Source organism: Mesocricetus auratus, unplaced genomic scaffold (genome assembly GCF_017639785.1).
Source record: "Mesocricetus auratus isolate SY011 unplaced genomic scaffold, BCM_Maur_2.0 Super-Scaffold_100024, whole genome shotgun sequence".
Taxonomy (NCBI): Eukaryota; Metazoa; Chordata; class Mammalia; order Rodentia; family Cricetidae; genus Mesocricetus; species Mesocricetus auratus.
In genome coordinates this window covers 20,516,969-20,541,788 of record NW_024429205.1, presented here as the reverse complement: position 1 = coordinate 20,541,788, position 24,820 = coordinate 20,516,969, and the positions used below count along the sequence as shown (strand labels likewise).

The 24,820-nt window shown below is 47.6% G+C and overlaps 3 protein-coding genes across 5 annotated transcripts in view; 1 reads left to right on the top strand and 2 right to left on the bottom strand.

Annotated features, from left to right (window-relative positions):
* The window catches only part of Ift172 (intraflagellar transport 172), a 42,832-nt gene extending 38,971 nt beyond the window's left edge, over positions 1–3,861 (top strand). Inside the window, exon 49 of the mRNA XM_040730976.1 lies at positions 909–3,861. The gene's annotated coding sequence lies outside the window, so the exon portion shown is untranslated. The remainder of the gene's footprint in view (positions 1–908) is intronic.
* On the bottom strand, positions 38–1,532 carry Krtcap3 (keratinocyte associated protein 3). The gene is made up of 7 exons (XM_005073557.4): positions 1,393–1,532; positions 1,098–1,282; positions 960–1,019; positions 655–861; positions 417–551; positions 211–323; positions 38–119 (listed from the first exon to the last, which is right to left on the bottom strand). The coding sequence occupies exons 1-6, from the start codon at positions 1,418–1,420 to the stop codon at positions 216–218; spliced, it is 723 nt and encodes a 240-aa protein (XP_005073614.1). The 5' UTR covers positions 1,421–1,532; the 3' UTR covers positions 38–119; positions 211–215.
* Nrbp1 (nuclear receptor binding protein 1) lies at positions 1,664–12,970 on the bottom strand. 3 transcript variants are annotated; one of them, XM_005073555.4, is made up of 19 exons: positions 12,838–12,970; positions 9,862–10,094; positions 9,560–9,682; positions 9,290–9,391; positions 8,847–8,936; positions 8,341–8,381; positions 7,892–7,986; positions 7,393–7,416; positions 6,337–6,420; positions 6,037–6,095; positions 5,803–5,901; positions 3,554–3,686; positions 3,231–3,336; positions 3,081–3,131; positions 2,858–2,993; positions 2,637–2,690; positions 2,478–2,541; positions 2,286–2,341; positions 1,664–2,210 (listed from the first exon to the last, which is right to left on the bottom strand). In XM_005073555.4, the coding sequence occupies exons 2-19, from the start codon at positions 10,069–10,071 to the stop codon at positions 2,106–2,108; spliced, it is 1,632 nt and encodes a 543-aa protein (XP_005073612.1). In that variant the 5' UTR covers positions 10,072–10,094; positions 12,838–12,970; the 3' UTR covers positions 1,664–2,105. The 3 variants fall into 3 exon arrangements, with proteins under 3 accessions (XP_005073612.1, XP_005073613.1, XP_021084903.1); XM_005073556.4 differs by lacking the exon at positions 7,393–7,416; XM_021229244.2 differs by lacking the exons at positions 1,664–2,210; positions 2,478–2,541 and having other exon boundaries at positions 2,335–2,454.
* Between the last annotated feature and the right edge of the window lie 11,850 nt (positions 12,971–24,820).

The following is a 24,820-nucleotide window of genomic DNA, read 5'->3' as shown; positions in this document are numbered from 1 at the left end:
AGCCCTTTACCACAAAAGTGACTGCAGTCAGGCAGAAGACAAAGCAAGGGCTTTTATTACATTATTCCTGTCACCCTTGCGTAGTAGAAACACCTGTGGACCACACCGCAGACGAGCACCTGCCCAGTAAAGAAAGAGCCAACCTGTGTCAGAGAGCAGCAGGGCAAGAGTAGCCCAGTCCCAGGAGTGAGCCCGCCCAGGCCTCTTTACCTGTCCTAAACCCAGGTTCTCTGTGAAGCCTGGGAATCCCGATGATAACGCAGTAGCTGCACATTTTCCTGCCTTTTACACTTAGGTGGCTCAAGTTCTGTCAGTTCCTCCAGCTGCAGGAGAGGGTGGATTCAGGAACGGGCCTGAAATGACAGCTCCTTCCAACATAACCAGGGTACGAGTGACCCCTCCCTGTTCCTCCTTACCTGTCCCTGCAGCCCTTCCTTCCTGCAGGGCCCAATTCCCCGCAGGGTGAGTGCAGCCACACAGCAGTAACCAGAGAGCGTGGCCTCGGCTGCAGACATGAACAAAGAGGGGATCCAGAGAGCCAAGGCTGTGTCCTAAAACCAAAAGTAGCGACGAGGACTGGGCCCTGCAGTGGGGGGGCCGCACACAGGGCAAAGGTGAGGACCCAAGGTTTGTGAACAGCAAGAAGGAGCTCACATAAATTCGCGTGGGGTCAAAGGAGCAGTCCGTGTGTCCGGGCCCCTGGTCCAGTGGTATAGAAGGATCCAGCAGTCCTGGATGGCAGTCAGCAATAAGGCGGCGGCCACCATTGGCAATAGTGAGCGACACAGCCAGGAGGAGGCCCATGGCGCAGGCAGCAGACAGAAACAGGTTCACCGAGGCCAGCGCCAGCAGGGCCCAGTGCTAGTGGGGCAGGAGAGCCGGGTGAGCAGACTGTTAATTTCCCCGAGGCTCGAGATTCCCATTGGAAGTCAGAACCGAGGCCCCTCCACCGCTCTCACCAGTCGTGGGTGAAGAAGGTTCCTGGATGCCAAGAGGGCCACAAGTCCCACGGAAACGCTCTGCGGAAGCAACAAGCCTATGGCTCACTGTGTCTGCGCCCTGCCCACCGTGCCCGTCCATCCGCCCTCCACGCTCACCAGCAGCCCCGAGCCCACGGAGATGACATTGGCCGTGGTGTATTCCGGCGTGACGGCGCCACGGGGGTTGGCCACGTGCCGCAGGACAGTGCCATGCAGCACAGCTCCCACCAGAAGGTTGACGTGGCCCACCAGGATCAGCGCGAGGCCCACGCGCATCAGCCGCCTGGGGCCTCGGGCGGCGTCTGAAAACAGGGGGAGGGGTAGATACCAGCCTGCAGGGCGGGGCCACAGGGCCAGCGGCCGCGCGTGGGACGCCGAGGAGCTACAGGGGAGGGGGAGTCGTGCAACTTACCGAAGACGCAGGGGCGGCAGCACCTCATCGTGGGCCGCTCTGCCCGCGCCACCACCCGACCGCCCTACGTGGGCCAGGCCTCGCCCGGCCGCCGACCTGAACCCCGCTTCCGCGCCGCCGCAAGGCAGCTCCACCTGGGCCCGCCCCGCCCCGCCCCGAGGCCCAGCCTCCCAGGGGCCGCCCCGCCCCGCCCCACCTGGGCCCGCCCCGCCCCCCCCCCCCCACCTGGGTGGCTATGCCACCCAACAAGCTGCAAAATACCAAGCGACACTTTTAGCAAAAAGTAGACTTTATTACAGCAGCAACTGAGGCGATTCGAATGGCCCCCGGGGCCACCCCTGCAGCACCACCTTTCTCTCCCGCCCGCCCGTCCGCCCCTGCGGGATTGTAGAACTCAGCTCCCACGGAGCCCGTGGGCCTCCTGTCCACACAGGCAGGGCAGGAGCCAGCAGGTCAGCTACTAGCCCCAGCTAGAAGGTGGCTGCTGAGAAGGCCCAGGCCCACGTCTGTGCAAAACAAGTAAACAAAGTGCAGAGGGGAGCAGGAGGGGAGGAGGGGCAGGATGATGCTCAACCAGGGAGCCCCTAAAGCCCTCCTGAATAACAAGGGGAGAAGGGGCTTCACAGGGTAATACTGACTGGGGAGAAGGGACAGGAGGACTGCAGCATGTCCAGGGACAGCCACACTCAGATAGGGCCTGGCTCAAGTGAGCTCTATGAGGAGACGGTGACAGCGGCTGAGTTGAGGGTGCTGTTCCTGGCAAAATTGAACTTGTTGAGGGTCTCCTCGAGCAGAGAAGTCAGGCGGCTCTGATCAGCCTGAGGAAGAAGCTCAGTGAGACAGGGCTGAGAGGCGGCGGGAGGCAGCCAGGGCACAGAAGGCAGGAACCTCACCTCACTAATGAAGCCCAGCTGCACCAGCTCAGCTGCCAAATCTGGGATGTTCTCATCTGACAGAAAGATGGGAGGGGTGAATGAATAGGTACCGGAGGCCGCGAGCCCGCCCTTGAGATCACCCCGTTCAGAAGCTACAACAGTCATGCTCTGTGAATCACTTCCCCTCCTGAAAAGAAAGCAGACCCTCACTTGGCATCAGGTCACAGCTCAGGTGCCGGTTCAGTTTGTCCTCCAGCTTCAGCAGAAGCGTTAGCTAGGGAAGAGGCAGTCAGAGAGTAAGGCTCCTCTCCCCTGGGATGTCACTCCACCTCTCTCCACCCAGCCCCTCAGCCCTCAACCGGGGCTTACATGGTGTTTGACTCCCTCCTCCACTGATTCGATGTTGCACTGCATCAGCACCACCTGGGACAGGAAGAGAGGACGACACTAGAGACCAGCAGCGAGACACACCAACACCTGGAGCCTCCCAGCACAGAGGACTTGGTAGCCAGAGGCACAGTTCACTGCCAACAGGACAGTGCCTGGGCGAAGACGGCTCTGCCCCCAAGACAACCACACCAGAGCCCCACCTTTCGTGTCTCCACCTCAGCAGGCTCAGGAGTTGGAGTCTTGACAGAGGGGGGCACAACAGGGGATGTCACCTCCTCCTGCTGTGGCTGCTGAGGCCGAGGCAGCCCAAAGGCTGTCAGAGGGTAGATCCCATTCCTGGTGGGAGATGACAAGTCACTCGGACTTTGTGAAAACCTCAGGACGCCTGTCCCCGCTTCCTCACAGAAGTCCACCTTCTCTCACCTGACATCTTCAAGGAATTTGTCTAATTCCAGGGCTGGTGACTGAGAGTACCTGGGGGGAGGAGGAGGAAGCATGAGAATGGGCCTTCTACCGAGGCCCAGTGTGGTAGTGACAAGCTATCCCTTTCAGACCTCCCAGCTGGTTACTCACAAAGTCTGAACTGGTTCTCGTCCTGGCCCTGCAGGGATCTCAGCTAGTACAGCACTGGTGTCCATGTTTTTGGTGATCTCCTCCAGAGCGTTTTCTGGGATCATGTCTGGTGGGTATAATGGGGTGGAGCAGAGTGTAAAGACAGAATTGGTTCACACGTTCACAAGAGGGTTAGACGAACAGGGATAAAGAATCCCTTTGGTAAGAGAATAAAGATGCCTTGTCAGTGATGAAAGCCCCAAGTTGGAAGAAAATTCTAGTAATCTTTGTTTAGCATGGATTCAGTCCTGGTACCAATTTCTAGTAGGGTCTGGGGGACTCACGTTGGTGTCCCACAATACAGTGAGCAGCAAGAAGTTTGAGAGAGGGCACTTCAAACAGTGCTGGGTGGAACAGAAGTTCTCTGGCTGTTGGTCTTCGAGCAGGCTCAGACTGCAGGCACTTTTGAATAAACTCCTATAAGAAGAGAAGAAAAACCTGGAGCTGGCATCTGGCAAGCCTCTCACATCCTGTTAACTTTCATTAGACTTAGGAAAATGTCTCATACATACTTGGAAGTCAACATTTGTTAGGGGAACTGATATATCTCCTGAAAGAACTTTAAATATACATATGGTGATATACAAAATCATCATTCACTGTCTTTCTGGTTTTTCTTTTTAGACTTTTTGTTTTTTTGAGACAGGGTCTCATTAGATGGCTTAAGCTGGCCTCGAACTCACTACATAAGCCTAGGTTGGCTTTGAACTCACAATTCTCCTGTCTTGGCCTCTGAAGTGCTTGAGATTACCACCATGCCTGGCTTTGGTTATTACCTTTTTGTTTGTTTGTTTTGGGGGGAGGTTTTGAGGCAGAGTTTCTCTGTGGTTTTGGAGGCTGTCCTGGAACTAGCTCTTGTACACCAGGCGGGTCTCAAACTCACAGAGATCCACCTGCCTCTGCCTCGGAAGTGCCACCGCACGGTTTACGTTTGTTTGTTTGTTTGTTTTTTAAAGATTTTATTTATTTATTACATATACACCAGATTGAATTGTAGATGGTTGTCAGCCACCATGTGGTTGCTGGGAATTGAACTCAAGACCTCTGGAAGAACAGTCAGTGCTCTTAACCTCTGAGCCATCTCTCCAGCCCCCTACGTTTGTTTTTTTTAAAGATTTATTTCTTTATTATATATACAGTGTTCTGTCTGCATGTCTGCCTGCATGCCAGAAAAGGGCACCAGATCTTGTTACGGATGGTTGTGAGCCACCATGTGGTTGCTGGGAATTGAACTCAGAACCTCTGGAAGAGCAGTCAGTGCTCTTAACCTCTGAGCCACCTCTCCAGCCCCTGGTTATTACTTTTCTACTCTCTAACCACAATATTTTTTCGTTAATGTTGAGACTTAGTATTTTTCTTTTCTTTCTTTTGTTGTTTTTATTTGCTTATTCATGGCCAACGTTTCTTGGATCTTTGCCAAATTTAGTTTTTCTCCCTTCCCACACTTACCAAATTACTAAAGTTAGTAATATTCACCATATTTTTTTGTTTCTCAATACTATTATTACAACTTCTTTTATCTACTACAATTCCTGAATTCACTACATTTCCATGCTTTCTCAAACCTTTTCACCTCCTTTTTTGCCTTTGATCAATCCCATGGCAGCATGTTTTCTTTCAGTTTTAAAGCCAACAAAGTCACATACCTGATCTTTCACCCAACCATCCCATCCTAATGTGAACTAGAACCTGATTACATTCTTACTACCTCTTAGCTAGACCTCTGCTTATTGCTCCCCATTATTGTCTCTAGTTAACTGTTTCTTCCTTGTTATAGTGGGCTTTTCTGGTGGTGGTGGTGGTGGGATTTTCTATTTATTTGTTTGTTTATTTGTTTATTTATTTGGGTTTGGCTTTTGAGACAGGGTTTCTCTATTTGTAGTTCTGGTTGTCCTGGAACTCCCTTTGCTCCCAGACTGGCCCTGAACTCACAGAGATCTGCCTGCTTTCACAAGTACTGGAATTAAAGGGATGAGCTGCCATTCCATCACTGCCCAGCTGGCTGTTTTGTTTTACAGACAGAGTCTATAATGTGGCCCAGGCTGGCCTTGAATACTCTATGTAGAGGATGATGACTTTGAACTCCTGATCCTACCTCCACCTTCCAAGTGCCGGGATTATAGGTGTCTGCCTCCATGCCTGGCCTGAGTTAACTGCTCACTATAGTGAATCTACCTGCTGATTCTTAATTCCTTCATCATTTACATCTTAGCTCATTAAATATAAAATTCAAAATAACTGGTTTGATATTTAAATTTACTTTAGAATGCCAAGATTACTGTGTAAGAGTATGTAGCAATTGACTGAGGTAACCATCAAATCAGCTCGCCTCTATGTAGACATACTTAACTAGGAAACAATTAACCTCAACACTACCTATCTGAACCCCTTTACAAGAAAATTGTAAAGTCAAGTCTTTTCTATTTTGATTTTATTCTTTTTTTCTTGGCCCCTACTCCAAAGAGGTACAATAAGCCTGAAGCATTTGAAAATCAGTTAAGTAAGGATGGACACTGATTCCAATGACTCTTACCCTCTGTAGTGAGTCTTCTAGTAGTTGGATGGCACTGCTGATGGCTTCCTGTGGCACATACGAGGACTCTCCATTGCCCTGAATTTCCAGCACAGCCATCTGTAGTGAGGAAGAACCCAGGGAAAATGAGATCTCGAGACAAACCCAGTGCTTCCACAACCCCTCCCAGCAAATGCTCCCTTTCTGTTTTCCAGTTTCATGTGTTCTCTTTTCCCTTCCCTCTGGTCTGCTCACCTCCAGAGCACACATGCCAAAGGAGTAGATGTCCACTGCTGTTGTCACATTAGTAACTTCTAGAGGAGAACAGATGTCTTAGTAAGCAAGAAAACTGGGGTAAGAAGTGATTGGCATCCTTTTAAAAGGTATACAAGTACAGACAGATGAAGTTTTGATTGCATTATCCCTGTTTCTCAGGTTATAGAGACCTGGGGTGGCTCTATCAAGCAGGGACGGAGTAGGTAGATGGCACAATCTGTTGAGGACCTTAACTGTTTAAGCAGGATCTGAGAGCGGGCAGAGGGTAAGGCTACTCACCTCCATACTCTGGAGCAAAGAAGTGCAGGTTCTTCTGCTCTTCCCGGCAAGTCTTCACATGATTGTTGATGGTGTCAGGGGCCACTAGGAGCAGGAGACACCCACAGTCTGACCACCACCAAAGCATGGTCTGACTCTTGAGAGAGGCTCCAAAAGCCATGTTTCTCCTGAAGTGTCCTTTCTAACACTCCATGGACACAAACCTACTACTCTACTAGTCCTGAACTATAGACTACACATGAACACCACCTATCTTCCCCTTCCGCAGCCGAAGGACTAACGCAGGAACAACAGTCTACACGCTGTACAGACAGACACTGAGGCTTTGGGCTCATCAGGTAACACAGTCAAAGGAAAAACTTTTCATTTGTGACCTGCTCATCTCTCCAGTGTCCCAGATCTATCAAATCCATAGGCCATGAAAATGCTAGGTTTTATTTGATTCATCCGCCCTGCAATTAACATAAAAACACACGCAGCCCTTCCTACTATGGGACAACTGGAGACCTCATGAACCTGGATAAGAAAGGCAAAGCAGCATTAACATACAACCAAGGAGCTAGCCTGTTCCTTACCCATCGATGTTGATGGAAACTCAAAAAACTAATTCAAAAGTGAACCAATACCCTGAAATCAGTTTCACTTTTAATTCACCAAAACTTTAAACTCTTGTCTAAAAGTTTATTTCTCAACATCACCTACCACAGGACTGAAGGAGGAACCAGGGCCAGGCCCAAGCTGGACTCACTCTGACCGTTAACAATGACTACAAGTCACAGAGAATCAAGGAGCACAGTATGATTTAGGGAGCCAGCCAGATGATGAGGGGGAATATGACTAAGAGGAAGTATCCAGCCAGGCAGAATCCACAGGAAACAAGCAGGTTACAAAGGGGCAAGCAGGTGGAGGGCTGGCGGGGCAAAAGCTTAAGCAGGCATAATTAGGCACAGGAAGCAGGGAACGAGCCTTGCTCCCACGACTGCATGCACTGGGCAGCCGCAGAGGGAGCAAAGGGAGCACAAACAGAGCCCCAAGTGGGGCAGAGGGAGCTCTCACCATTAGCAAAAATCCTATGAAAGACTGTTGGGAACAGAGCAGCCCGTAAGCGGGAGGGAGGAAAACAGAGAAAAGTTGTGAGCGATGGAGCAGCCAAGCCCCAGACAAATGGTAACAACACACAGACACGGCACACGGAAATGTCACTGCACACAAATACACAGCAAATGAAGGCACTCACAGCAGGCAGCCTGGAACCTCTTTGGTAGGGTTTGGCCCAAAGGGCGCAAGTCAGACCTCAATCTCCATCTCTTGCCCTTTCCCAGCCTCCTTTCAATTTCTCTGTGTTAGTCCAAGTTTCTCTCCAAGAAGTACAAGAGTGTATACCCTACCCCATTTCACTAATTGGTCTCTCCCTATAAATCACCTCTACTAAAAACCTATCTCTTATCACCAGCCCACACCTCAAAATTCACTGTTTTCCCCACGCCTTTGACCTTACCCCCATGGCTCCCAAATTCCCGAGGCTCCCCTGCCCAGAATCTCTCCCTCCCCTCACCAGAGCCAATCTTGATGAGTCCGTTGTGCTGGATGAAGATGGTGTCACAGGTCAGGTTCCCATGGATGATGGGAGGGTCACAGGAGTGCAGGTAGCTGTGGGGGCACTGGGCTGTTAGAGGGGCCACTAGGAAATTAAGGGCAGGGGGAACCCAAGGGTTAAGAGGAGCAAGGGCCAGGTCTTATCCTGGTCACCATAGTGAGAATCCCTGTACTCTGAATCTACTGTGCCAGGTGACTTAAATCCGATAAGCAGTAGGAGAATGAGGAAGGGTTATTCTAGTGGTTAGGACATTAGGAGGACCCCATAAGAGGCGGGGCTAATCTTGTCAGCACATGACTCAAAGAAATTGGGGAGAGGCAGACTAGAAAAGCAGAGTAGTGCCTTGTAGTCTGTTTAAAGAACTAAATCAGAAGAGACTGGGGAAAAACCAACCAGATATTACTTACCTTAGGGCAGATAGAATCTGTGTGCACCAGCGTTTCCAAGCCTGGAAAAGAGTTTGGTCCAAGGATCAGCGGTAATATTCCCTCTCTCTCTCCCCCTTCCTTCTCCCCTCTCCACCACCCTCCTTCTCCAGGGTCTCACTATATCACCCTAGCTGTCCTGAAACTATATAGATCACAGTGGCACCAAAGGCATGTGCCACCCACCCAGTAGTACTTTCCTCTCTCAGTCTTCCCACTGATCCTTGCCATCCCTCCCTAATTGGCTACATAATTACCCTTTTTTTTTTTTTTTTGTTTTGTTTTTCGAGGCTGGGTTTCTCTGTATTGTTTTGGAGGCTGTACTGGAACTCCTTCTGTAGACCAGGCTGGCCTCGAACTCACAGAGATCCGCCTGCCTCTGCCTCTGGAGTGCTGGGATTAAAGGTGTGCGCCACCAACGCCTGGCCTACCCCCATCTTTTTAAATCCCTAAACCAGCCTAAAACTATGTCTAGCCTCTCTCCATACCTTTTCATTCATAGTCTTGTGGTTCTTTTTGGTCTTCTTCAGAAACTGCTTAAGGCTTCCAGATGACATGTATTCTGTGATGAAAATCACCTAGGGAAGGGAAGCACTTCCTATTAAGGCTTTAACCTAGACATTATCTCTCACTTGGTGACATTTACATCAGATACACAGTAAACTGTGTTTGTTCAACTTTTCTTCAGTGTCACTTTCTTAGGCTTAAGAGCACAGTGAAAATACAGAAGCAAGCAAGTGTTCACTCATCTCTCCCTGTCTTTAGCTGGGAATGCTAGAGATGGCAGATAAAGCCCTGTTCTCCTTGCCACAGCTGTGTATTTCAGTTCCTGTCTCAAAATTCCCTCATTTCAACCTCTGAATGTGAAAAGGACAGTAAATGCAGTTGCTTTCCGTCAAAGAGTTCAGGAAACACTGGGCAAAAATCTTACCCTGGCTTTATTCTCTTTAACATCAGCCCAATACTTGTGAAACTTAACGATGTTCAGATGTTCCAACTGAATCAGATTATCAAACACTGCACGGACCTTTTCCTGCAGCAAGGGAGACAGACAACAGTTCACAAATCACTGTAGTATGTGAAAGCCATTCCCGAACCTCTCCATATATGATCTAACCACGAAGGCTCTCCCACAGTCACTTTCCCAACAACAGCAGCTGTTTAAATACTGGTTCCAATGCCCCCGGGCCTCATTACCTACCTCCTGCAGTTTGTAGTTCTTGCGTTCAGAGAACTGTACCTCATTCCACACAACCTCTACACCTTCCTCTGTGTCCATGGCCAGGTATGCACTGTCAATACCTGGTACATTACGCTGATTCACCTGAGAATCAAGTCAAGTGGAATTAAGTCACCTCACCAACTGGTCATTCTAGTACAGTATTCCACATGACCATCTTCCAACTCCACCCTACTCAAGTCTGGTCTGCTCCTTTGAACAGCTACTCTAGTTCTCACCATTAACAACTTACTCTCCCAAGAACGCCATCACCATCACCTTACCTCTTCTCTCCTCTTCTGCCAACGTCCACAGGGTGACTCTTCCAAGATCTCAGATTCATCTTCACTTTCTTCTTCCTCCTCAGGGGAAGCAGCTGAGGTTGTAGAAGTCACAGGAGGCGACACTGAAGTCAGGCCAGGAGCTGAAGAGGAGGATTCTACCTTTGGGTCTGAGCCACTGCTGACTACTGTTTGGGATTCCCCTTCCGACATGCTGGAACGAACGAACACTCAGCCTGCATTGGTTGGGCAAAGACAGAAGAAGACAGGTCAAAAACAGATCTTCAAAATTTAATAGTCTTGCCGGGTGTTGGTGGCGCACGCCTTTAATCCCAGCACTCAGGAGGCAGAGGCAGGCGGATCTCTGTGAGTTTGAGGCCACCCTGGTCTACAGAGCGTGTTCCAGAACAGACTCCGAAACAACACAGAGAAACCCTGTCTTGAAAAAACAAAAAAATAAATAAAATAAAATTTAATAGTCTTAATTAACTTCATCTTCAGATTCAAAAATACATCTCCCTTGTTTCCTTTAAATCTAAAATCAGGATTACTCCTACCTAAATACTGAAGTGTGAATGAATCTCCTGCTTCTAGAGAAGAGTTACCTTAGCTGAAGACCACCCAGATGCCCAAACACAAGGCTAATGACAACATAACCCACTTTGGTCAAACCAAATACAAAATAAGGTCTGGTTCCCCAGCAAATAGTGATGCAATTAATATAGTTCCCATTGACTCTCCATGTGCTTCAGTTTTCACTGTGCTCAAAAAAAAAAAAAAAAAAAAACGAGGGTTACACAGATTACTTAGAACAGACGACTGTAAACTGTTCCACCAAAACAGCCCTGTGGGTGGGTCTACACCACCCTTAGCCCACTAGCTGAAATAATTTACCCTTCTAGAACCAACAGTGACATTTTCCATCCTTCCCACAGATCCGAAGCTGCCTTAGGGTCAGGTGACTGGCAGGAGTGACTTCCATCCCTAATGGCCTCACCTTCCTTATGATGTGTGACTGTGGTAAATGGGTATTGCTTAATAGCATTTTTTTCCCATTTACTCACTGGAATGTTTAGTTAACATTTGTAGGTTATTGTAGGTCACACAGTGGGTGGGTGCTTGAGATTCATCAGTGAATTAAAATTAAAATGAAATGCCTGCACTTAATTAGCACAAATTGAAAAAAAATCAAAGACCTTAAGTATCTAGCTTCCTTTTTATTCACACTGCTCAAAGGCTCTGACTTTTCCACTCTCCGAAGCATCTGACACTGGTTATTCCTTCAAGTACAAATAATTGAATCTATAGCTTTCATAGGAAAAGTTAAACCATAACATTTCTACAGGGGCAGAGTTGCTTGAAGAAAAACCCAAGTTTTTCATTAACCCACGAAAAAAACAACAGGACAACCAACCAACCAACCAAAGGCTGTAAAGGAACTACAACCTGTGTGTGCTCAGGCTCAAGGGAATACTGTCTACTAAGAAGATGACTTTCCAAAAGTAAACTTGCACTCCAAAGTCAGCTCAGAATACCAGAAACCTGCAATCAATACCAATCCAACCATCCGCTTCTCTCTGACGCCCCTTTCTGCACACCTCTCCCAATCTATTGTTTAAACATATCGTTCTAAGAAACTCAGAGCAACACGGGAAAAATATCTAGTGGGATATTTCCCCGATTTAATTCCCAAGAAAAGCCCTTGCCTACCCTAGAAATTCTCCTCGGTCTTCCAAGAAAGCTATGTGCTTGTCTTAGCAATCTAACAAAAAAGATGAGTTAGGCTAAAAAATAGTAGTCTGTTTCAATTTAGTTCCTAGAGCAGCTACGTTGACTCGATGTGCCTAAAGTCTGAACTGCTAAACTAAATTTCTAGCGAGATGACAACGGAAGATAGGAGTAGAATGTCAATATAGGAAGCTGCGGCCTATGGAATCTAAAACTACTGGTCCAATGACACAGACAGCCGCTTCACAGTTAGGTCACTCGAGAAGACTGTCATCAGAACCGGAAGGTACACGCCTGTGTCCTCCCTCTCCTGACATGTCCCAGTAGGTAAGATGAGAGCAGCGCATAAAGATCTCCAGCCTCTCCCGCTCCGGATGCAGAAACTTCTGCAACACTGGGGGTTCTGCCTCGGGGCTGGGGCAGGTTAAACAGGGGTCGCACATGGAAATGCTCCTTTACATCGGTGAGGGCCGTCTCCGGGAAGCATCTAGCTACCCTGAGGGCACACAGCACAATCACTCCAGGGCACTGTCTGTCATCTTGCAAAAGTTGTTCTCCCGGCTTCCATTATTAGCAGAGAGCCCAGCGCGCGTCACCCCACAGAGCTCGCAGCCACAGGCCGCTCTGAGGAAACCCAGAAAGCCTCTGAGGCCGGCGGAACTGCACAGTCGGGGAGGAAGCAAGCTCAGGGGAACGAGGTCTTCAGCATCTCCACACTCCAACAGGTCGCCAGGCCAGAATCGGGAAGGAAGCGGCGGCGGGCGCACCGTCCCAGCAGGCAGGCGTCTGAGCGCCACAGCCGCCTCCTCCAAGGCCGGCGGAGCCGCGCCGTCAGGCCGCAGGCCACGCCCCCGCGCTCGGCGCGCCGCCCCGCGAGCAGGCCGGGCCCGGACGCCGCGCTTCCTTCCGCAGGCCCTCCGGCCCGGGCCCCCGCCCCGCCCCCGCCCGCGCCGCCCCGCCTGCCCCGCCTCTCGCGGCCAGAGTTCCAAGAGAACGCCGGGCCCCCCGACCCGCGCCCGCAGAATTCCGGGCCGCCGCGGCCACGCCGGGGACACCAGGAGGGCGGGCGGCGCCCTGGGGCCAAGGTGGCCCGTCAGCTGCGACGGGCCGGGCCGAGTCGGGCCTGACTCCCGAGGGAGCAGGGCCGCCCCACAGCACCCGCCGGCCGCGGCCCACCGGCCCGCCGCTCGGGGCGATCCCGCCGCCCTTCCGCGAGCCCCTCCCTCCAGGGCCTCCCTCTGCGGCGCTCACCTCCTGACTCCGCGCCCGCAGCCTGCGCTTCAGCTCCAGCTCGGGTTCCGGGGCCTCGGATCGCAGCGACTCCCTCACAGCTGCGCTCCGCAGCGCAACCGAACTGCGGGCCCCGCCCTCGCGGCGTCCCGACCAACAGATGGGCGGTGCCGCAGCGCCGCCAGGTTTCCATTGGACAGGGCGGCGGGGGGCGGTTCCCGCAGACGGGCGCTCTCAGGGCAGCCTCCTGCCGGGTCTCCTCCCCTTGCGGGGCTCCGGCGGACAGCTTGCCAGCGTTGTCTTCTCGTCTCTCTGTCCACCCTCCGCCCAGTCGAGGTGCCCCAAGTAATTCTGCTGGACGAAAGCAAGGCCTTCTCCCTCTTCTCGAAAGCGCCATGACAGTCCTAATCCTCCGAAAAGACAAAAGGAACGAGAGACACAGCCTCAACCTAAGGGACAAGCCCACCCACATTCACCATTTGGAAAGGAGACAGTGCTTAGGGCACCAATTTTTCAGAAAGCTTTCTGTTGTTTTTAATCGCTTAACATGAAAATTAATAGTTGCTGATTTGCATAACACTATTTACCAAAACACACCTGATTTGACCCCCATAAGGACGAACTCATTGAAATTATCCAGTGATAGTTAACGATTGCGAAAATCAAACATAAGACAAAAAGTTATCCAAATTTAAGTGGATATGAGTCCAATGAAGAATCCAAAATGAGAAGATTCATCAAAACTATCCTTGAAACGGTGTTTGGAAAGAATTTAGATTGGCTGCGAGTTAGTGTAAATAAAGTACAGTTGACTCCGGGTAAGCCATTCATCTTGGAAGACTAAAGGCAGAATCTAAGGAACGGAAGTTCATTCTGTCTTTATACATCTATTATCAGGGGAGAAGGATCTGAGAATGTCATAATAACCAATTTCACCGATCTTAAACGGACTAATCAATCCCACTCACAGTTCAGAAGGAAATGCTGTAGAAACTCATTTTCTCATCTCTTCACTTTAAAATACTAGTTTTAAAAACTAAATTTAATCTAGGCAGTAGTGGCGCATGCTTTTAATCCCAGCACTCGGGAGGCAAAGGTATGTGGATCTCTGTGAGTTTGAGGCCAGCTTGGTCGACAAAGTGAGTTTCTGGACCAGCCAGTGCTCTTACACAGAGAAATCCACGCTCAAAAAACAAACAAACAAAAACCCTAAATTTGGCCAGATGTTGGTGGTGCACGCCTTTAATGCCAGCACTCAGGAGGCAGAGGCAGGCGGATCTCTGTGAGTTCCAGGCCAGCTGGTCTACAGATCGAGTGCCAGGACAGGCTCCAAAGCTACACAGAGAAACTCTGTCTCGAAAACAAAAACAAAAACACAAAATCAAAAACCTACATTTTCTCTGGGCGGTGTGTGGTGGTGCACACCTTTAGCCCCAGCACTCAGGAGACAGGCAGAGATCCTCCAAGACAGAGCTACAAGGAGAAACGCTGTCTCAAAACACAAAAACAAACTAAAACCAAAAAAACTAAAATTTCAACAGGCCTGTCAGGATCTGAGACCAAACAGGACTACACAGTGAGACCTGTATCAAAACTCAAAAAACAATTTTTTCATTCAGCATAGTGGTGCATACCTGTAATCCCATCATTCAGTAGGCTGATGTTATGAGTTCAAGGTCAGTTGAGCTGTAGTGAGACCCTCTCTCAAAATAAACAGAACTCTGATGTGTTTTAGCAAACTGTTTGGATTAAGAGATGCATGCACCTAACGTGTAGAGCACACATTTGGGAGCTTGTTTCACTCTCAGGGGCAAGGATACCCGTGCTCTGAGGGCTAGCCTTTTCTGCTCGTGGGTGCCAAGGCAATTGCAACGCCCGAACCCTGGCGAGCACTAATTAAGTATCTGTTCATGCTACTCCAGGTCCCCATTATCTCTGTCAGCACTGTCAACCTTGGCATTTCAGCCAGCTATTTCAGATATGCATAGGAATGCTTTGGCAATCTCACTTTCTTCCTTTCTCTTTCTTTCTTTCTTTTTTTTGGTTTTACGAAACAGGATTTCTCTGTATTGTTTTGGAGGCTGTTGGTCCAGCCTGCCTCTGCCTCCCTCGTGCTGGGATTAAAGGCGGCGCCACCACCGCCCAGCTTCTTTCTTTATTTCTTTCTTTCTTTTTCTTTCCTTCCTTCCTTCCTTCCTTCTTTCTTTCTTTCTTTCTTTTTTTTTTGTTGTTGTTTGTTTTTCGTGGCAGGGTTTCTCTGTGGCATTGTACTCCAACTCACAGAGATCTGCCTGCCTCTGCCTCTGCCTGACTCTGGGATTGAAGGCATGCTCCACCGCCTGGCTGGCAACCTCATTTTCAATCATTGTCTCACACTTAAAGTGGTCATGAGCTGCCTACATTTTTACCACTTCATTTATGTTTCCTGCTTACAAAAGTAATAAATACACCTGCTTATAAAAGTAGCGAGTGCTTATTGTAAAACTCAGAAACGGACATGGAGAATAGGCTCAGCAGTCAAGAGCACTTTCTGCTCTTGCAGATAACCCTAGTTCTGGTGCCAGCACCCACATGGCAACTTACAACTGTCTGTAACTCCAGTTCCAGAAAATCTGGTGCCTTCTCTTGGCCTCCACTGGTACCAAGCATGCAGGTGCACACACCTACACTTAGGCAATCATGATCATAAAAATAAATCTTTTGAGCCAGGCATGGTGGTGCCCACCTTTAATCCCAGCACTCAGGAGGCAGAGACAGGCAGATCTCTGTGAGTTCGATGCCAGCCTGGTCTATGGAGTGAGTGCCAGGACAGCCTCCAAAGCCACAGAGAAACCCTGTCTCAACCCCCCCCCCAAGAGAAAGGAAGGAAGGAAGGAAGAAAAAGAAAGGGATGTCTGATATCTGGGTGATATGCTCTTTATGTATTTGAATTTATGAAATGGAATGGGACTGGGAATGTGGCTCACTAGTAAAATGCTTACCTAACATGTATAAGACTCTGTGTTTGATCCATATCATTAAAAAATGTGGGGGGGGGGAGTTAGAGTGGAGAAAGGAACTAGTTAACAAATGAAAACTTTACTGGGTGATTAGCTATTGCAGAGCCACTCAGAGAGAAAAGCTTCACCCAGCATGCTGGCATGCTCAAGACCCTGGGCTCAAAGCTAGAAAGTGGTGGCACATTCCAGTAATCCCAGCACGGGGGAGGTGGGCAGCCAGAGAAACCTTGTGGGGGGGGAGGGCTGGGGGTGGAGACCCTGGGTTCAATTACCAGCACACAGATACACACACAAACTGTATGTGTACAACACATTTGTTTGTTACCTCTTTCTTTTTTAGACAGAGTCTCACCATGTAGTCCTGACTTGCCTGGTAGTCCCCATGTAGACCCCTCAGTGATCTTCCTGCCTATTCTCCCAAGAGCTAGGATGAAAGGTGTATGTCACCATGCCGAGGCAGGGCTTAAACTTACCATTATCACACCTTAGTCTCCCAAGTGCTGGCATAATGGCCCACTCCAGCTTCAACTGGATGTTTGATGTATGTGTATATTGATCACCACAACCAAACTATCTAGCACATCTGTCACCTTACATAGTTACTGTGTGTGTTGATATATTATTTATGATTAAAGCTTGCCTGAGGATTCAGAAAACAAAGTCAGCCACAAGTCATAGAGGCCAAGCACACACCTTAAATCCTAGGACTCAGGATTAAGAGGTAGACAGATCTCTGTTAGTTCAAGGTCACACTGACTACACGAGATTGATCCAGTGATAAGAGACACAGCACTTGGTATCACACACCTTTAATCCCAGCACTAGAGAGGTAAAAAGATGGGAGCAGGTCTTCGGTAAGCTCAGTCTCAACCACACTGGGGATAGGAAGACATTGAAGTCTCTAGCCACATTGAGGAGGGCAGAACAGCCTGAGTGAATCTGAGGAGCAGTGAAGTCTGGAGCAGTCTGAGGATCGCTCCTTCGGTCTGAGCTGAGGGAGAAGTAAAAGCTAGTGGCTGGCTGCTTTGCTTTCCCGATCTTTGGCGAGAGAGAGAGAGAGAGAGAGAGAGAGAGAGAGAGAGAGAGAGAGAGAGAGACACAGACACAGACACAGACACAGACAGAGAGACAGAGACAGAGAGACAGAGAGAGACAGAGACAGAGAGACAGAGAGAGACAGAGACAGAGACAGAGAGAGACAGAGAGAGACAGAGAGAGACAGAGAGAGAGACTACTTAAAATCTACCCCTAGGGGGCTAGAGAGATGGCTCAGAGGTTAAGAGCACTGACTGCTCTTCCAGAGGTCCTGAGTTCAATTCCCAGTAACCACATGGTGGATCACAACCACCTACAATTCAATCTGGTGCCCTCTTCTGGTGTGTAGGCAGAACACTGTGTATGTAATAAATAAATAAATACATCTAAAAAAGAAGAAAAAAAAACTACTACTATTGGGTGGGTAGGGAGGCAGCGAGGATCTGGGAGGAGTTGGGGAAGGGGAAAGAATATGGTCAAAATATATATAAAATTTTTAAATAACCAAAAATGGCAAAACAAAACATAAGATGAAACAGAAATAGTCATATTGAAGTTGGACACATAAACCTAACAGGAGGAAAAGAGCCCCAAGAGCAGGCATAAGAGTCAGAAACCCAGCCGGGCAGTGGTGGTGCACACCTTTAATCCCAACACTCGGGAGGCAGAGGCAGGTGGATCTCTTCGAGTTTGAGGCCAGCCTGGTCTAGCTTGGTTATCATTTATTTAACAGCTAATATTCACTTATAGTGAATACGTATTGTATTTGTCTTTCTGGATCTGGGTTACCTTACTCAAGATGATTTTTTTCTAGTTCCATCCATTTGCCTGCACATTTTGTGATATCTTTTTTTCTTTTTATTTTTTCTTTTTATTTTTTTGAGACAGGGTTTCTCTGTATTGTTTTGGAGGCTGTCTTGGAACTCGATCTGTAGACCAGGCTGGCCTCGAACTTACAGAGATCCGCCTGCCTCTGCCTCCCGAGTGCTGGGATTAAAGGTGTGCGCTACCACTGCCCGGATCGTGATGTCATGTTTAATAGCTGATTAATAAATACTCCATTGTGTAAATGTGCCCCATTTTCTTTATCTGTTGTTCTGTTGAGGGGGTTCTAGACTGTTTCGGTTTGGGACTATTATGATAGAGCCACAGTGAGCATGGTTGAGCAAGTGTCTTTGTGATAGGATGGAGTGCCCTTTGGGTGTATGCCCAAGAGTGGTATAGCTGGGTCCTGAGGTAGATCTACTAGTTTTCTGGGGAAGGTTCTTATTGATTTCCACAGTGATTGTACAAGTTTGCAATTCCATCAGCAATGAAGGAGTGTTCCCCTTGCTCCACATCCTGGCCAGCATGAGCTGTCACTTGTTAACCATTTTGACAGGTTTAAGATGGACTCTCAAAGTAGCTTTGATTTGCATATTCCTCATGGCTAAGGATGTTGAACATTTTGTTGTTTTTGCTTTTTCAAGACAAGCTTTGCTTGTGTAGCCCTATCTGTCCTGGAACTAGATTTGTAGACCAGACTAACCTCAAACTCACAGAGATCTGTCTGCCTCTGCCTCCCATATGCCACCACTGCCCAGTGAACACATTTAAAAAAAAAAAGTGTTTCTCGCCGGGCGTTCGTGGCGCACGCCTTTAATCCCAGCACTCAGGAGGCAGAGGCAGGCGGATCTCTGTGAGTTCGAGACCAGCCTGGACTACCAAGTGAGTTCCAGGACAGCCTCCAAACTTACAGAGAAACCCTGTCTTGAAAAACCAAAAATAAAAATAAAAAAATAAAAAAGTGTTTCTCATCCATTTGAGTTCTTCTATTGAGAATTCTCTGTTTACATCTGTACCCAGCTTTTAAATTGGATTATTTGTTTTTTTTACTATCTAGTTTCTTGAGGGTTTTTTATTTATTTATTTATTTATTTATTTATTTATTTATTGTTTTTCGAGACAGGGTTTCTCTGTTTTGGAGGCTGTCGGTCCAGCCTGGCCTCGAACTCACAGAGATCCACCTGCCTCTGCCTCCCGAGTGCTGGGATTAAAGGCGTGCGCCACCAACGCCCGGCGAGGGTTTTTTAAATATATGTTTTGGATATTGATCCTCTAGGATATGGAGTTGGTAAAAATCTTTTTCCATTCTGTAGGCTGCTCTTTGACCAGAAGCTTCCATGAAGCCCCATTTGTTGATTGTTGATCTTAGAGCCTGTGCTAAAGTGTTCTGTTCAGGAAGTCTTCTCCTGTGCCAATGAGTTCAAGACTGTTCCCCACTTTCTCTTTCATCAGGTCCACTGTGACTGGCTTTATGCTAAAGTCTTTGATCCACTTGGAATTGAGTTTTTTGCAGGGTGGTAAGTATGGATCTATTTGCATTCTTCTATATGCTGACATCTGGTTTGACCAGCACCATTTGTTGAAGATGTAGTTTTTTTCCAGTTTGTATTTCTAGCTTCTTAATAAAATATCAAGTATCCATATGTGCTATCAATACCATGCGGTTTTCATTACTATAGCTCTCTGTAGTACAACTTGAAATCAGGAATGGTGAGATCCCCGTGAAGTTCCTTATTATTCAGGGTTGTTTTAGATACCCTGAGTTTTTTTGTTTGTTTTTCCATAGGAAGTTGAGAATTGTCCTGTTGAGGTCTATAAAGAATTATTCTGGAAATTTGATGGGGATTTCATTGAACTTGCAGATTTCTTTTGGTAGGATGGCCATCTTTACTTTGTTGATCCTACCCATTCATGAGCAGGGGAGACCTTTCCATCTTCTGCTATCTTCTTCAATTTCTTTCTTCAAGACTTTAAGTTTTTATCATACAAGTCTTTCACTTGCTTGATAGAGTTACCCCCAATATATTTTATATTACTTGAGGCCATTGTGAAAGGTATTGTTTCCCCAGTTTCATTCTCAATCCATTTGTCATTTGCATATAGGAGGTCCACTGATTTTTTTAAGTTTACCTTGTATCCGGCTACTTTACTAAAAGTGTTTATCAGCTGTAGGAATTGCCTCATGAAATTTTTAGGGTCACTTATGTATATTATCATATCTCCAAATAATGATACTTTGACTTCTTCCTTTCCAATTTGTATTCCCTTGATCTCCTTCAGTTGTCTTATTGCTCTAATTAAAACTTCAAGTACTGCCGGGCGTTGGTGGCGCACGCCTTTAATCCCAGCACTCGGGAGGCAGAGGCAGGCGGATCTCTGTAAGTTCGAGACCAGCCTGGACTACCAAGCGAGTTCCAGGACAGCCTCCAAAGCCACAGAGAAACCCTGTCTCGAAAAAAAAACAAAAACAAAAACAAAAACAAAAAAAAAAACTTCAAGTACTATATTGAATAGATATGAAGACAGTGGACAACCTTGTATTGTTCCTGATTTTAGTGGAATTGCTTTTGAGTTTCTCTCCATTTAATTTGATGTTGGCTATAGGCCTGCTGTAAATTGCCTTTATTGTGTTGAGGTCTGTCCATTGTACCCCCTAATCTCTCCAGAACTTATATCATGAAGGTGTGTTGGGTTTTTGTCAAAGGCCTTTTCTGCATCTAATGAGATGATCATGTAGTTTTTGTTTTTCAGGTTTTTTCCCACTGTGCCTGTCTTGAAAGCAAGTTCTCACAAATATTAAACATAGAACTAATATATGATCTAGGTATTTCTATTCTAGTATTATCTAAAACAACCTGAAAGCATGGACTCACACCATATACCACTAGCATTATTCACGTGGTCCAAACTTGAAATAAATGACCATTGAGAGATGAGTAGGTAGGGCTAGAGAGATGGTTCAGTGAGTAAAGCATTTGTGCACAAGTGTGAGCACCACAGTTCAGATCTCCAGAGTCCATGTAAATGCTGGCAGGTGTAATGGTCCATCTGCCATCCCAGAGCTCTGGAGGTAGAGACAAGAGCTCTCCACAGCAAGCTAGCTTGCTAGACTAGGCAAATGGGTGAACTCTAAACCCAAGCGAGAGACCCTGCTTCAAAATACAATGTGGAGAATGATTGAGGAAGACTCCCTACATCACCTCTGGCCTTTATATGTGCACACACACACACATACACACACATCTATACATACTAGTGTACCCATACACATGCAAACACATGTATGCACACTGTTAATGTGTAAAATTCTTTTTATATGGCTGGACACACAAAATGTGGTATTAACGGATGAGCAGAAAGCCAAGCATGATGGTTCATACCTGTAATCATAGCACTCTGGACACTGAGCTGAAATATTACAAGTGAGAGACTACATAATGAACTGAAGGCCATCCTGGGCCACATCCCAAGACTATCTCAAAACAAAACAAAACATATAAAATACGTGTAAGGAGATATATGTAGACATGACAAGGGATGGAAGGGATCTGAGAGAGAGAGAGAGAGAGAGAGAGAGAGAGAGAGAGAGAGAGAGAGAGAGAGAGAGAGAGAGAGCTCACATTAGAATATTATTCATCCTAGCCAGGCACACACCTTTATTATTATTATTATTGGTTTTTCGGTACAGGGTTTCTCTGTATTGTTTTGGAGGCTGTCCTGGAACTCTCTCTGTAGAACAGGCTGGCCTCGAACTCACAGAGATCTGCCTTCCTCTGCCTCTCGAGTGCTGGGATTAAAGGCGTGAGCTACTAACTCCGGGCAGGCACACACCTTTAATCCTAGCACTCAGGAGACAGAGGCAGGTGGATCTCTGTAGACGGAATTTCTGTTCTGTCTGGTCCCACAGCACTTTAGCCCCAAATAAACACAGAGACTTATATTAATTAGATATTGGTCGATGACTTAGGCTTCTTACTGGTTAGTTCTCTCTTAATGATTAACCCATTTCTATTAAACTATGTATTGCCACGAGGCTGTTGCTTATCTGTAATCTAGAGTGTTACTCCTTATGCAGCTACATGGCTTCTCCCTCTCAGCCTCTCTCTACCTCCTCTCTCCAGAATTCTTCTGGTCTGGTGGCCCAGCCTATACTTCCTGCCTGGCTACTGGACAATCAGTGTTTTATTTTTATTTATTTATTTTTTTGGTTTTTTCGAGACAAGGTTTCTCTGTGGCTTTGGAGGCTGTCCTGGAACTCACTCTGTAGACCAGGCTGGCCTCGAACTCACTGATGTCCACCTGCCTCTGCCTCCCGAGTGCTGGAATTAAAGGGGTGTGCCACCAACGCCCGGCTCAATCAGTGTTTTATTCATCAACCAATAATAGAAACATATAAACAGAAGGACATGCCCCATCATATCTCTGAGTTCAAGGGTCGCCTGGTTCACAGAACAAGTTCCAGGACAACCAGGATTGTTACATACATGTGAGCACACACACACACACACAGGCTGGTCTCGAACTCACAGAGATCCACCTGCTTCTGACTCCCAAGTGTGCCACCACTGCCCAGCTACATACACATAACTTAAAAACTGTTAAAGATTAAGTTGATATTACAACTTTAGGTAATCATAACAAAATTGGAAGTGTTCACAGGTAGTTAAAACCTATCTTTTTAAAAATAAGGATAGAAATACTAAATAACCTTAGATTTTATTATTTGTACACACACACACACACACACACACACTCTTGAAAGCATCCATGAGCACCTGTCAAAAGCCAAGGAAGATATTAGGTGCCATCCTCTATTGCTCTCTCTTATTCCTTTGAGACAGGGTCTCCCACTGAACCTGGAGCTCCCTATTTTTCAGCTAGGCTAGCAGCCAGCAAGCCCAATGGTTCTCCCATCTCTGCCCTGCCCCAGTGCTGGGATTACAGGTCCATGTGACCTCACACGACTTTCTAGGTTAGTGCTGAGAATCTGAACCCACTTTCACAGAGCCATCTGCCCAGCCCCCTTATGTTGTGAGGCTCATGTATCCCATGCTGTCTTGAAACTCTGATATGTGGCTAAGGGTGGCCTTGAACCTCTAGTCCTCTTGCTTCCACCTCCAGAGTGCTAGGATTACAAATGTTTACCAACCACCATGTGGTGCTGAAGATCAAACCCAGGGCTTTGAGCATGTTAGGCACGCACTCTGCTAATCCCCAGCCTTTTGTGCTTGTTTGTTTGTGTGAGAAATAATCTCACTCTATAGCTCATACTGGTCTACAATTCACTATGTAGCCCAGGCTGGCCTCAAACTCACGATGATCCTTCTGCCTCAACCTTCCTAGTGCTGGGATTCCAGGTGTGAGTTACCATGATACCTGCTTGTTAAACACCTATACCTATAATCCTAGCACTTGGGAAGCTGAGGCAGGAGGATCATGAGTTGAGAACCAGAATGGGCTACATTGCAAGACTATGCCTCCAAACAAAACAAAGTATACCAATTAAAAGTATGATCCAGTTAGGTTTAAAAACGCAGCAGTGGCAAGCCAGCCAGGAGACGGGCATCCACAGCAGTGGTAAGAAAGCCATCTTGGCAGATGGCACAGGATTCCAGCTGACAGGTTTCCTGTTATTGCTGTTATTGCTTCATACTGAAATACAGGGCCAGAGCTGGCACGATGCCTCAGCATGGAAGAGCACTTGTAGCACAAGCCTATGGCCTGAGTTCATCCCCTGGAACCCACATCAAAAGCCAGGTACAATCCCAACGCTTCTGTGATGAAATAGAAAGTAGAGACTGGAGGATTGCTTAGAAGGTCAAGACCCTGTCTCAACAAGGTGGCAGAAAGAACAAACTCCTGAAAGTGCCCCCCACACTAATAATAATACATTAAATTAAATAAACATGTAAAATGTAGGGCTGTTATTGGTTTGTGAGGTCATTTGTTACTTTGACCAGGAGCCTCAATTTTAAGATGTTTTGCCCTAGTGATGACCACAAACAGCAACAGGACTTTTCTAAGAAACACACTGTGGACCTGGTTGTCTTGGGTCAGTCTATCAGACTCAATAAAGGAGTCCTCCAGTCTCAGAAGTGAGCATGGGAAAGGAGTGTTCTTATTCAGGGATTTTCATGGATTCTCCTAAAGAGTGGTTAACCAGCAGTCAGTGGTGACACACACCTTTAATCCCAGCACTTGGGAGGCAGGGGTAGGCAGATCTCTGTAAGTTTGAGGCCAGCCTGGTCTACAGAGTGAGTGTTAGGCGCTGCCCTGGAACCACGCCATGGCGAGATGGCGCTGACATCCGCCTGACAGTTGCAATGACAACCCTGCTGCGCATGAGCAGGAGCTCCCTGCCCACGAGGCCGGGGGTGCCTGTGCCTTACGTCACCTCGGGTGACATAATTGGACCAGTAATTAACTGCCACGTCCGAGGCGAGAGAAACTCTCTATATAAGGAGAGTCCCGTTAGGGCGTGGGGTCTTCGCTTTGTGATAGCTTATGCTCCTCCTCTCAGGAGCAATAAAGCTTACTGCAGAAGGATCCTGATCGTGTGCCGCGTCATTCTTGCGGGCGAGATAGAGCGCGGGACAACTGGTGCCGAAACCCGGGAAACTGACCAAGCCATCGTCCGCACCATCGAAGACCCCTTGGAAACGAGGAGGATTCAGAACTGCAGGCAGGTAAGTTCGGAGAGGTATGCTGATCTGGGACTTTGGTCTGGGGTTGTCTCCGCCTTGGGAGGGTTTGCCTGAAGCAATCGTCCTCCTTGGTATTGTTCTTGTCTTCTTTATACTGGTCACCTAAGCCTCCTGTAGATAAAGGGGCCTGAACAGTCTCTTCTGTCCTTTGCTTTCGTTTTTCCCCATTTGCTGTAAGACGGACGTAGATAAGCCGCGGTCATCTGTACCATTGGTAACGGTGGTGATTAGTCAGACGTAGATAAGCTGCAGCCACCATGGGGTCCTCTCAATCCATATTAACTACCTTGGAGACTGTATTAAAGCAGAGGAATATCAAGGTTGACAGAAAGACGTTACGGAGCTTTGTCAAGGAGGTCGATCGTGTGGCACCCTGGTATGCCCTTTCTGGCTCTCTCACCCTGGCATCATGGAATAAGTTGGGGAGGGATCTTGATCGAC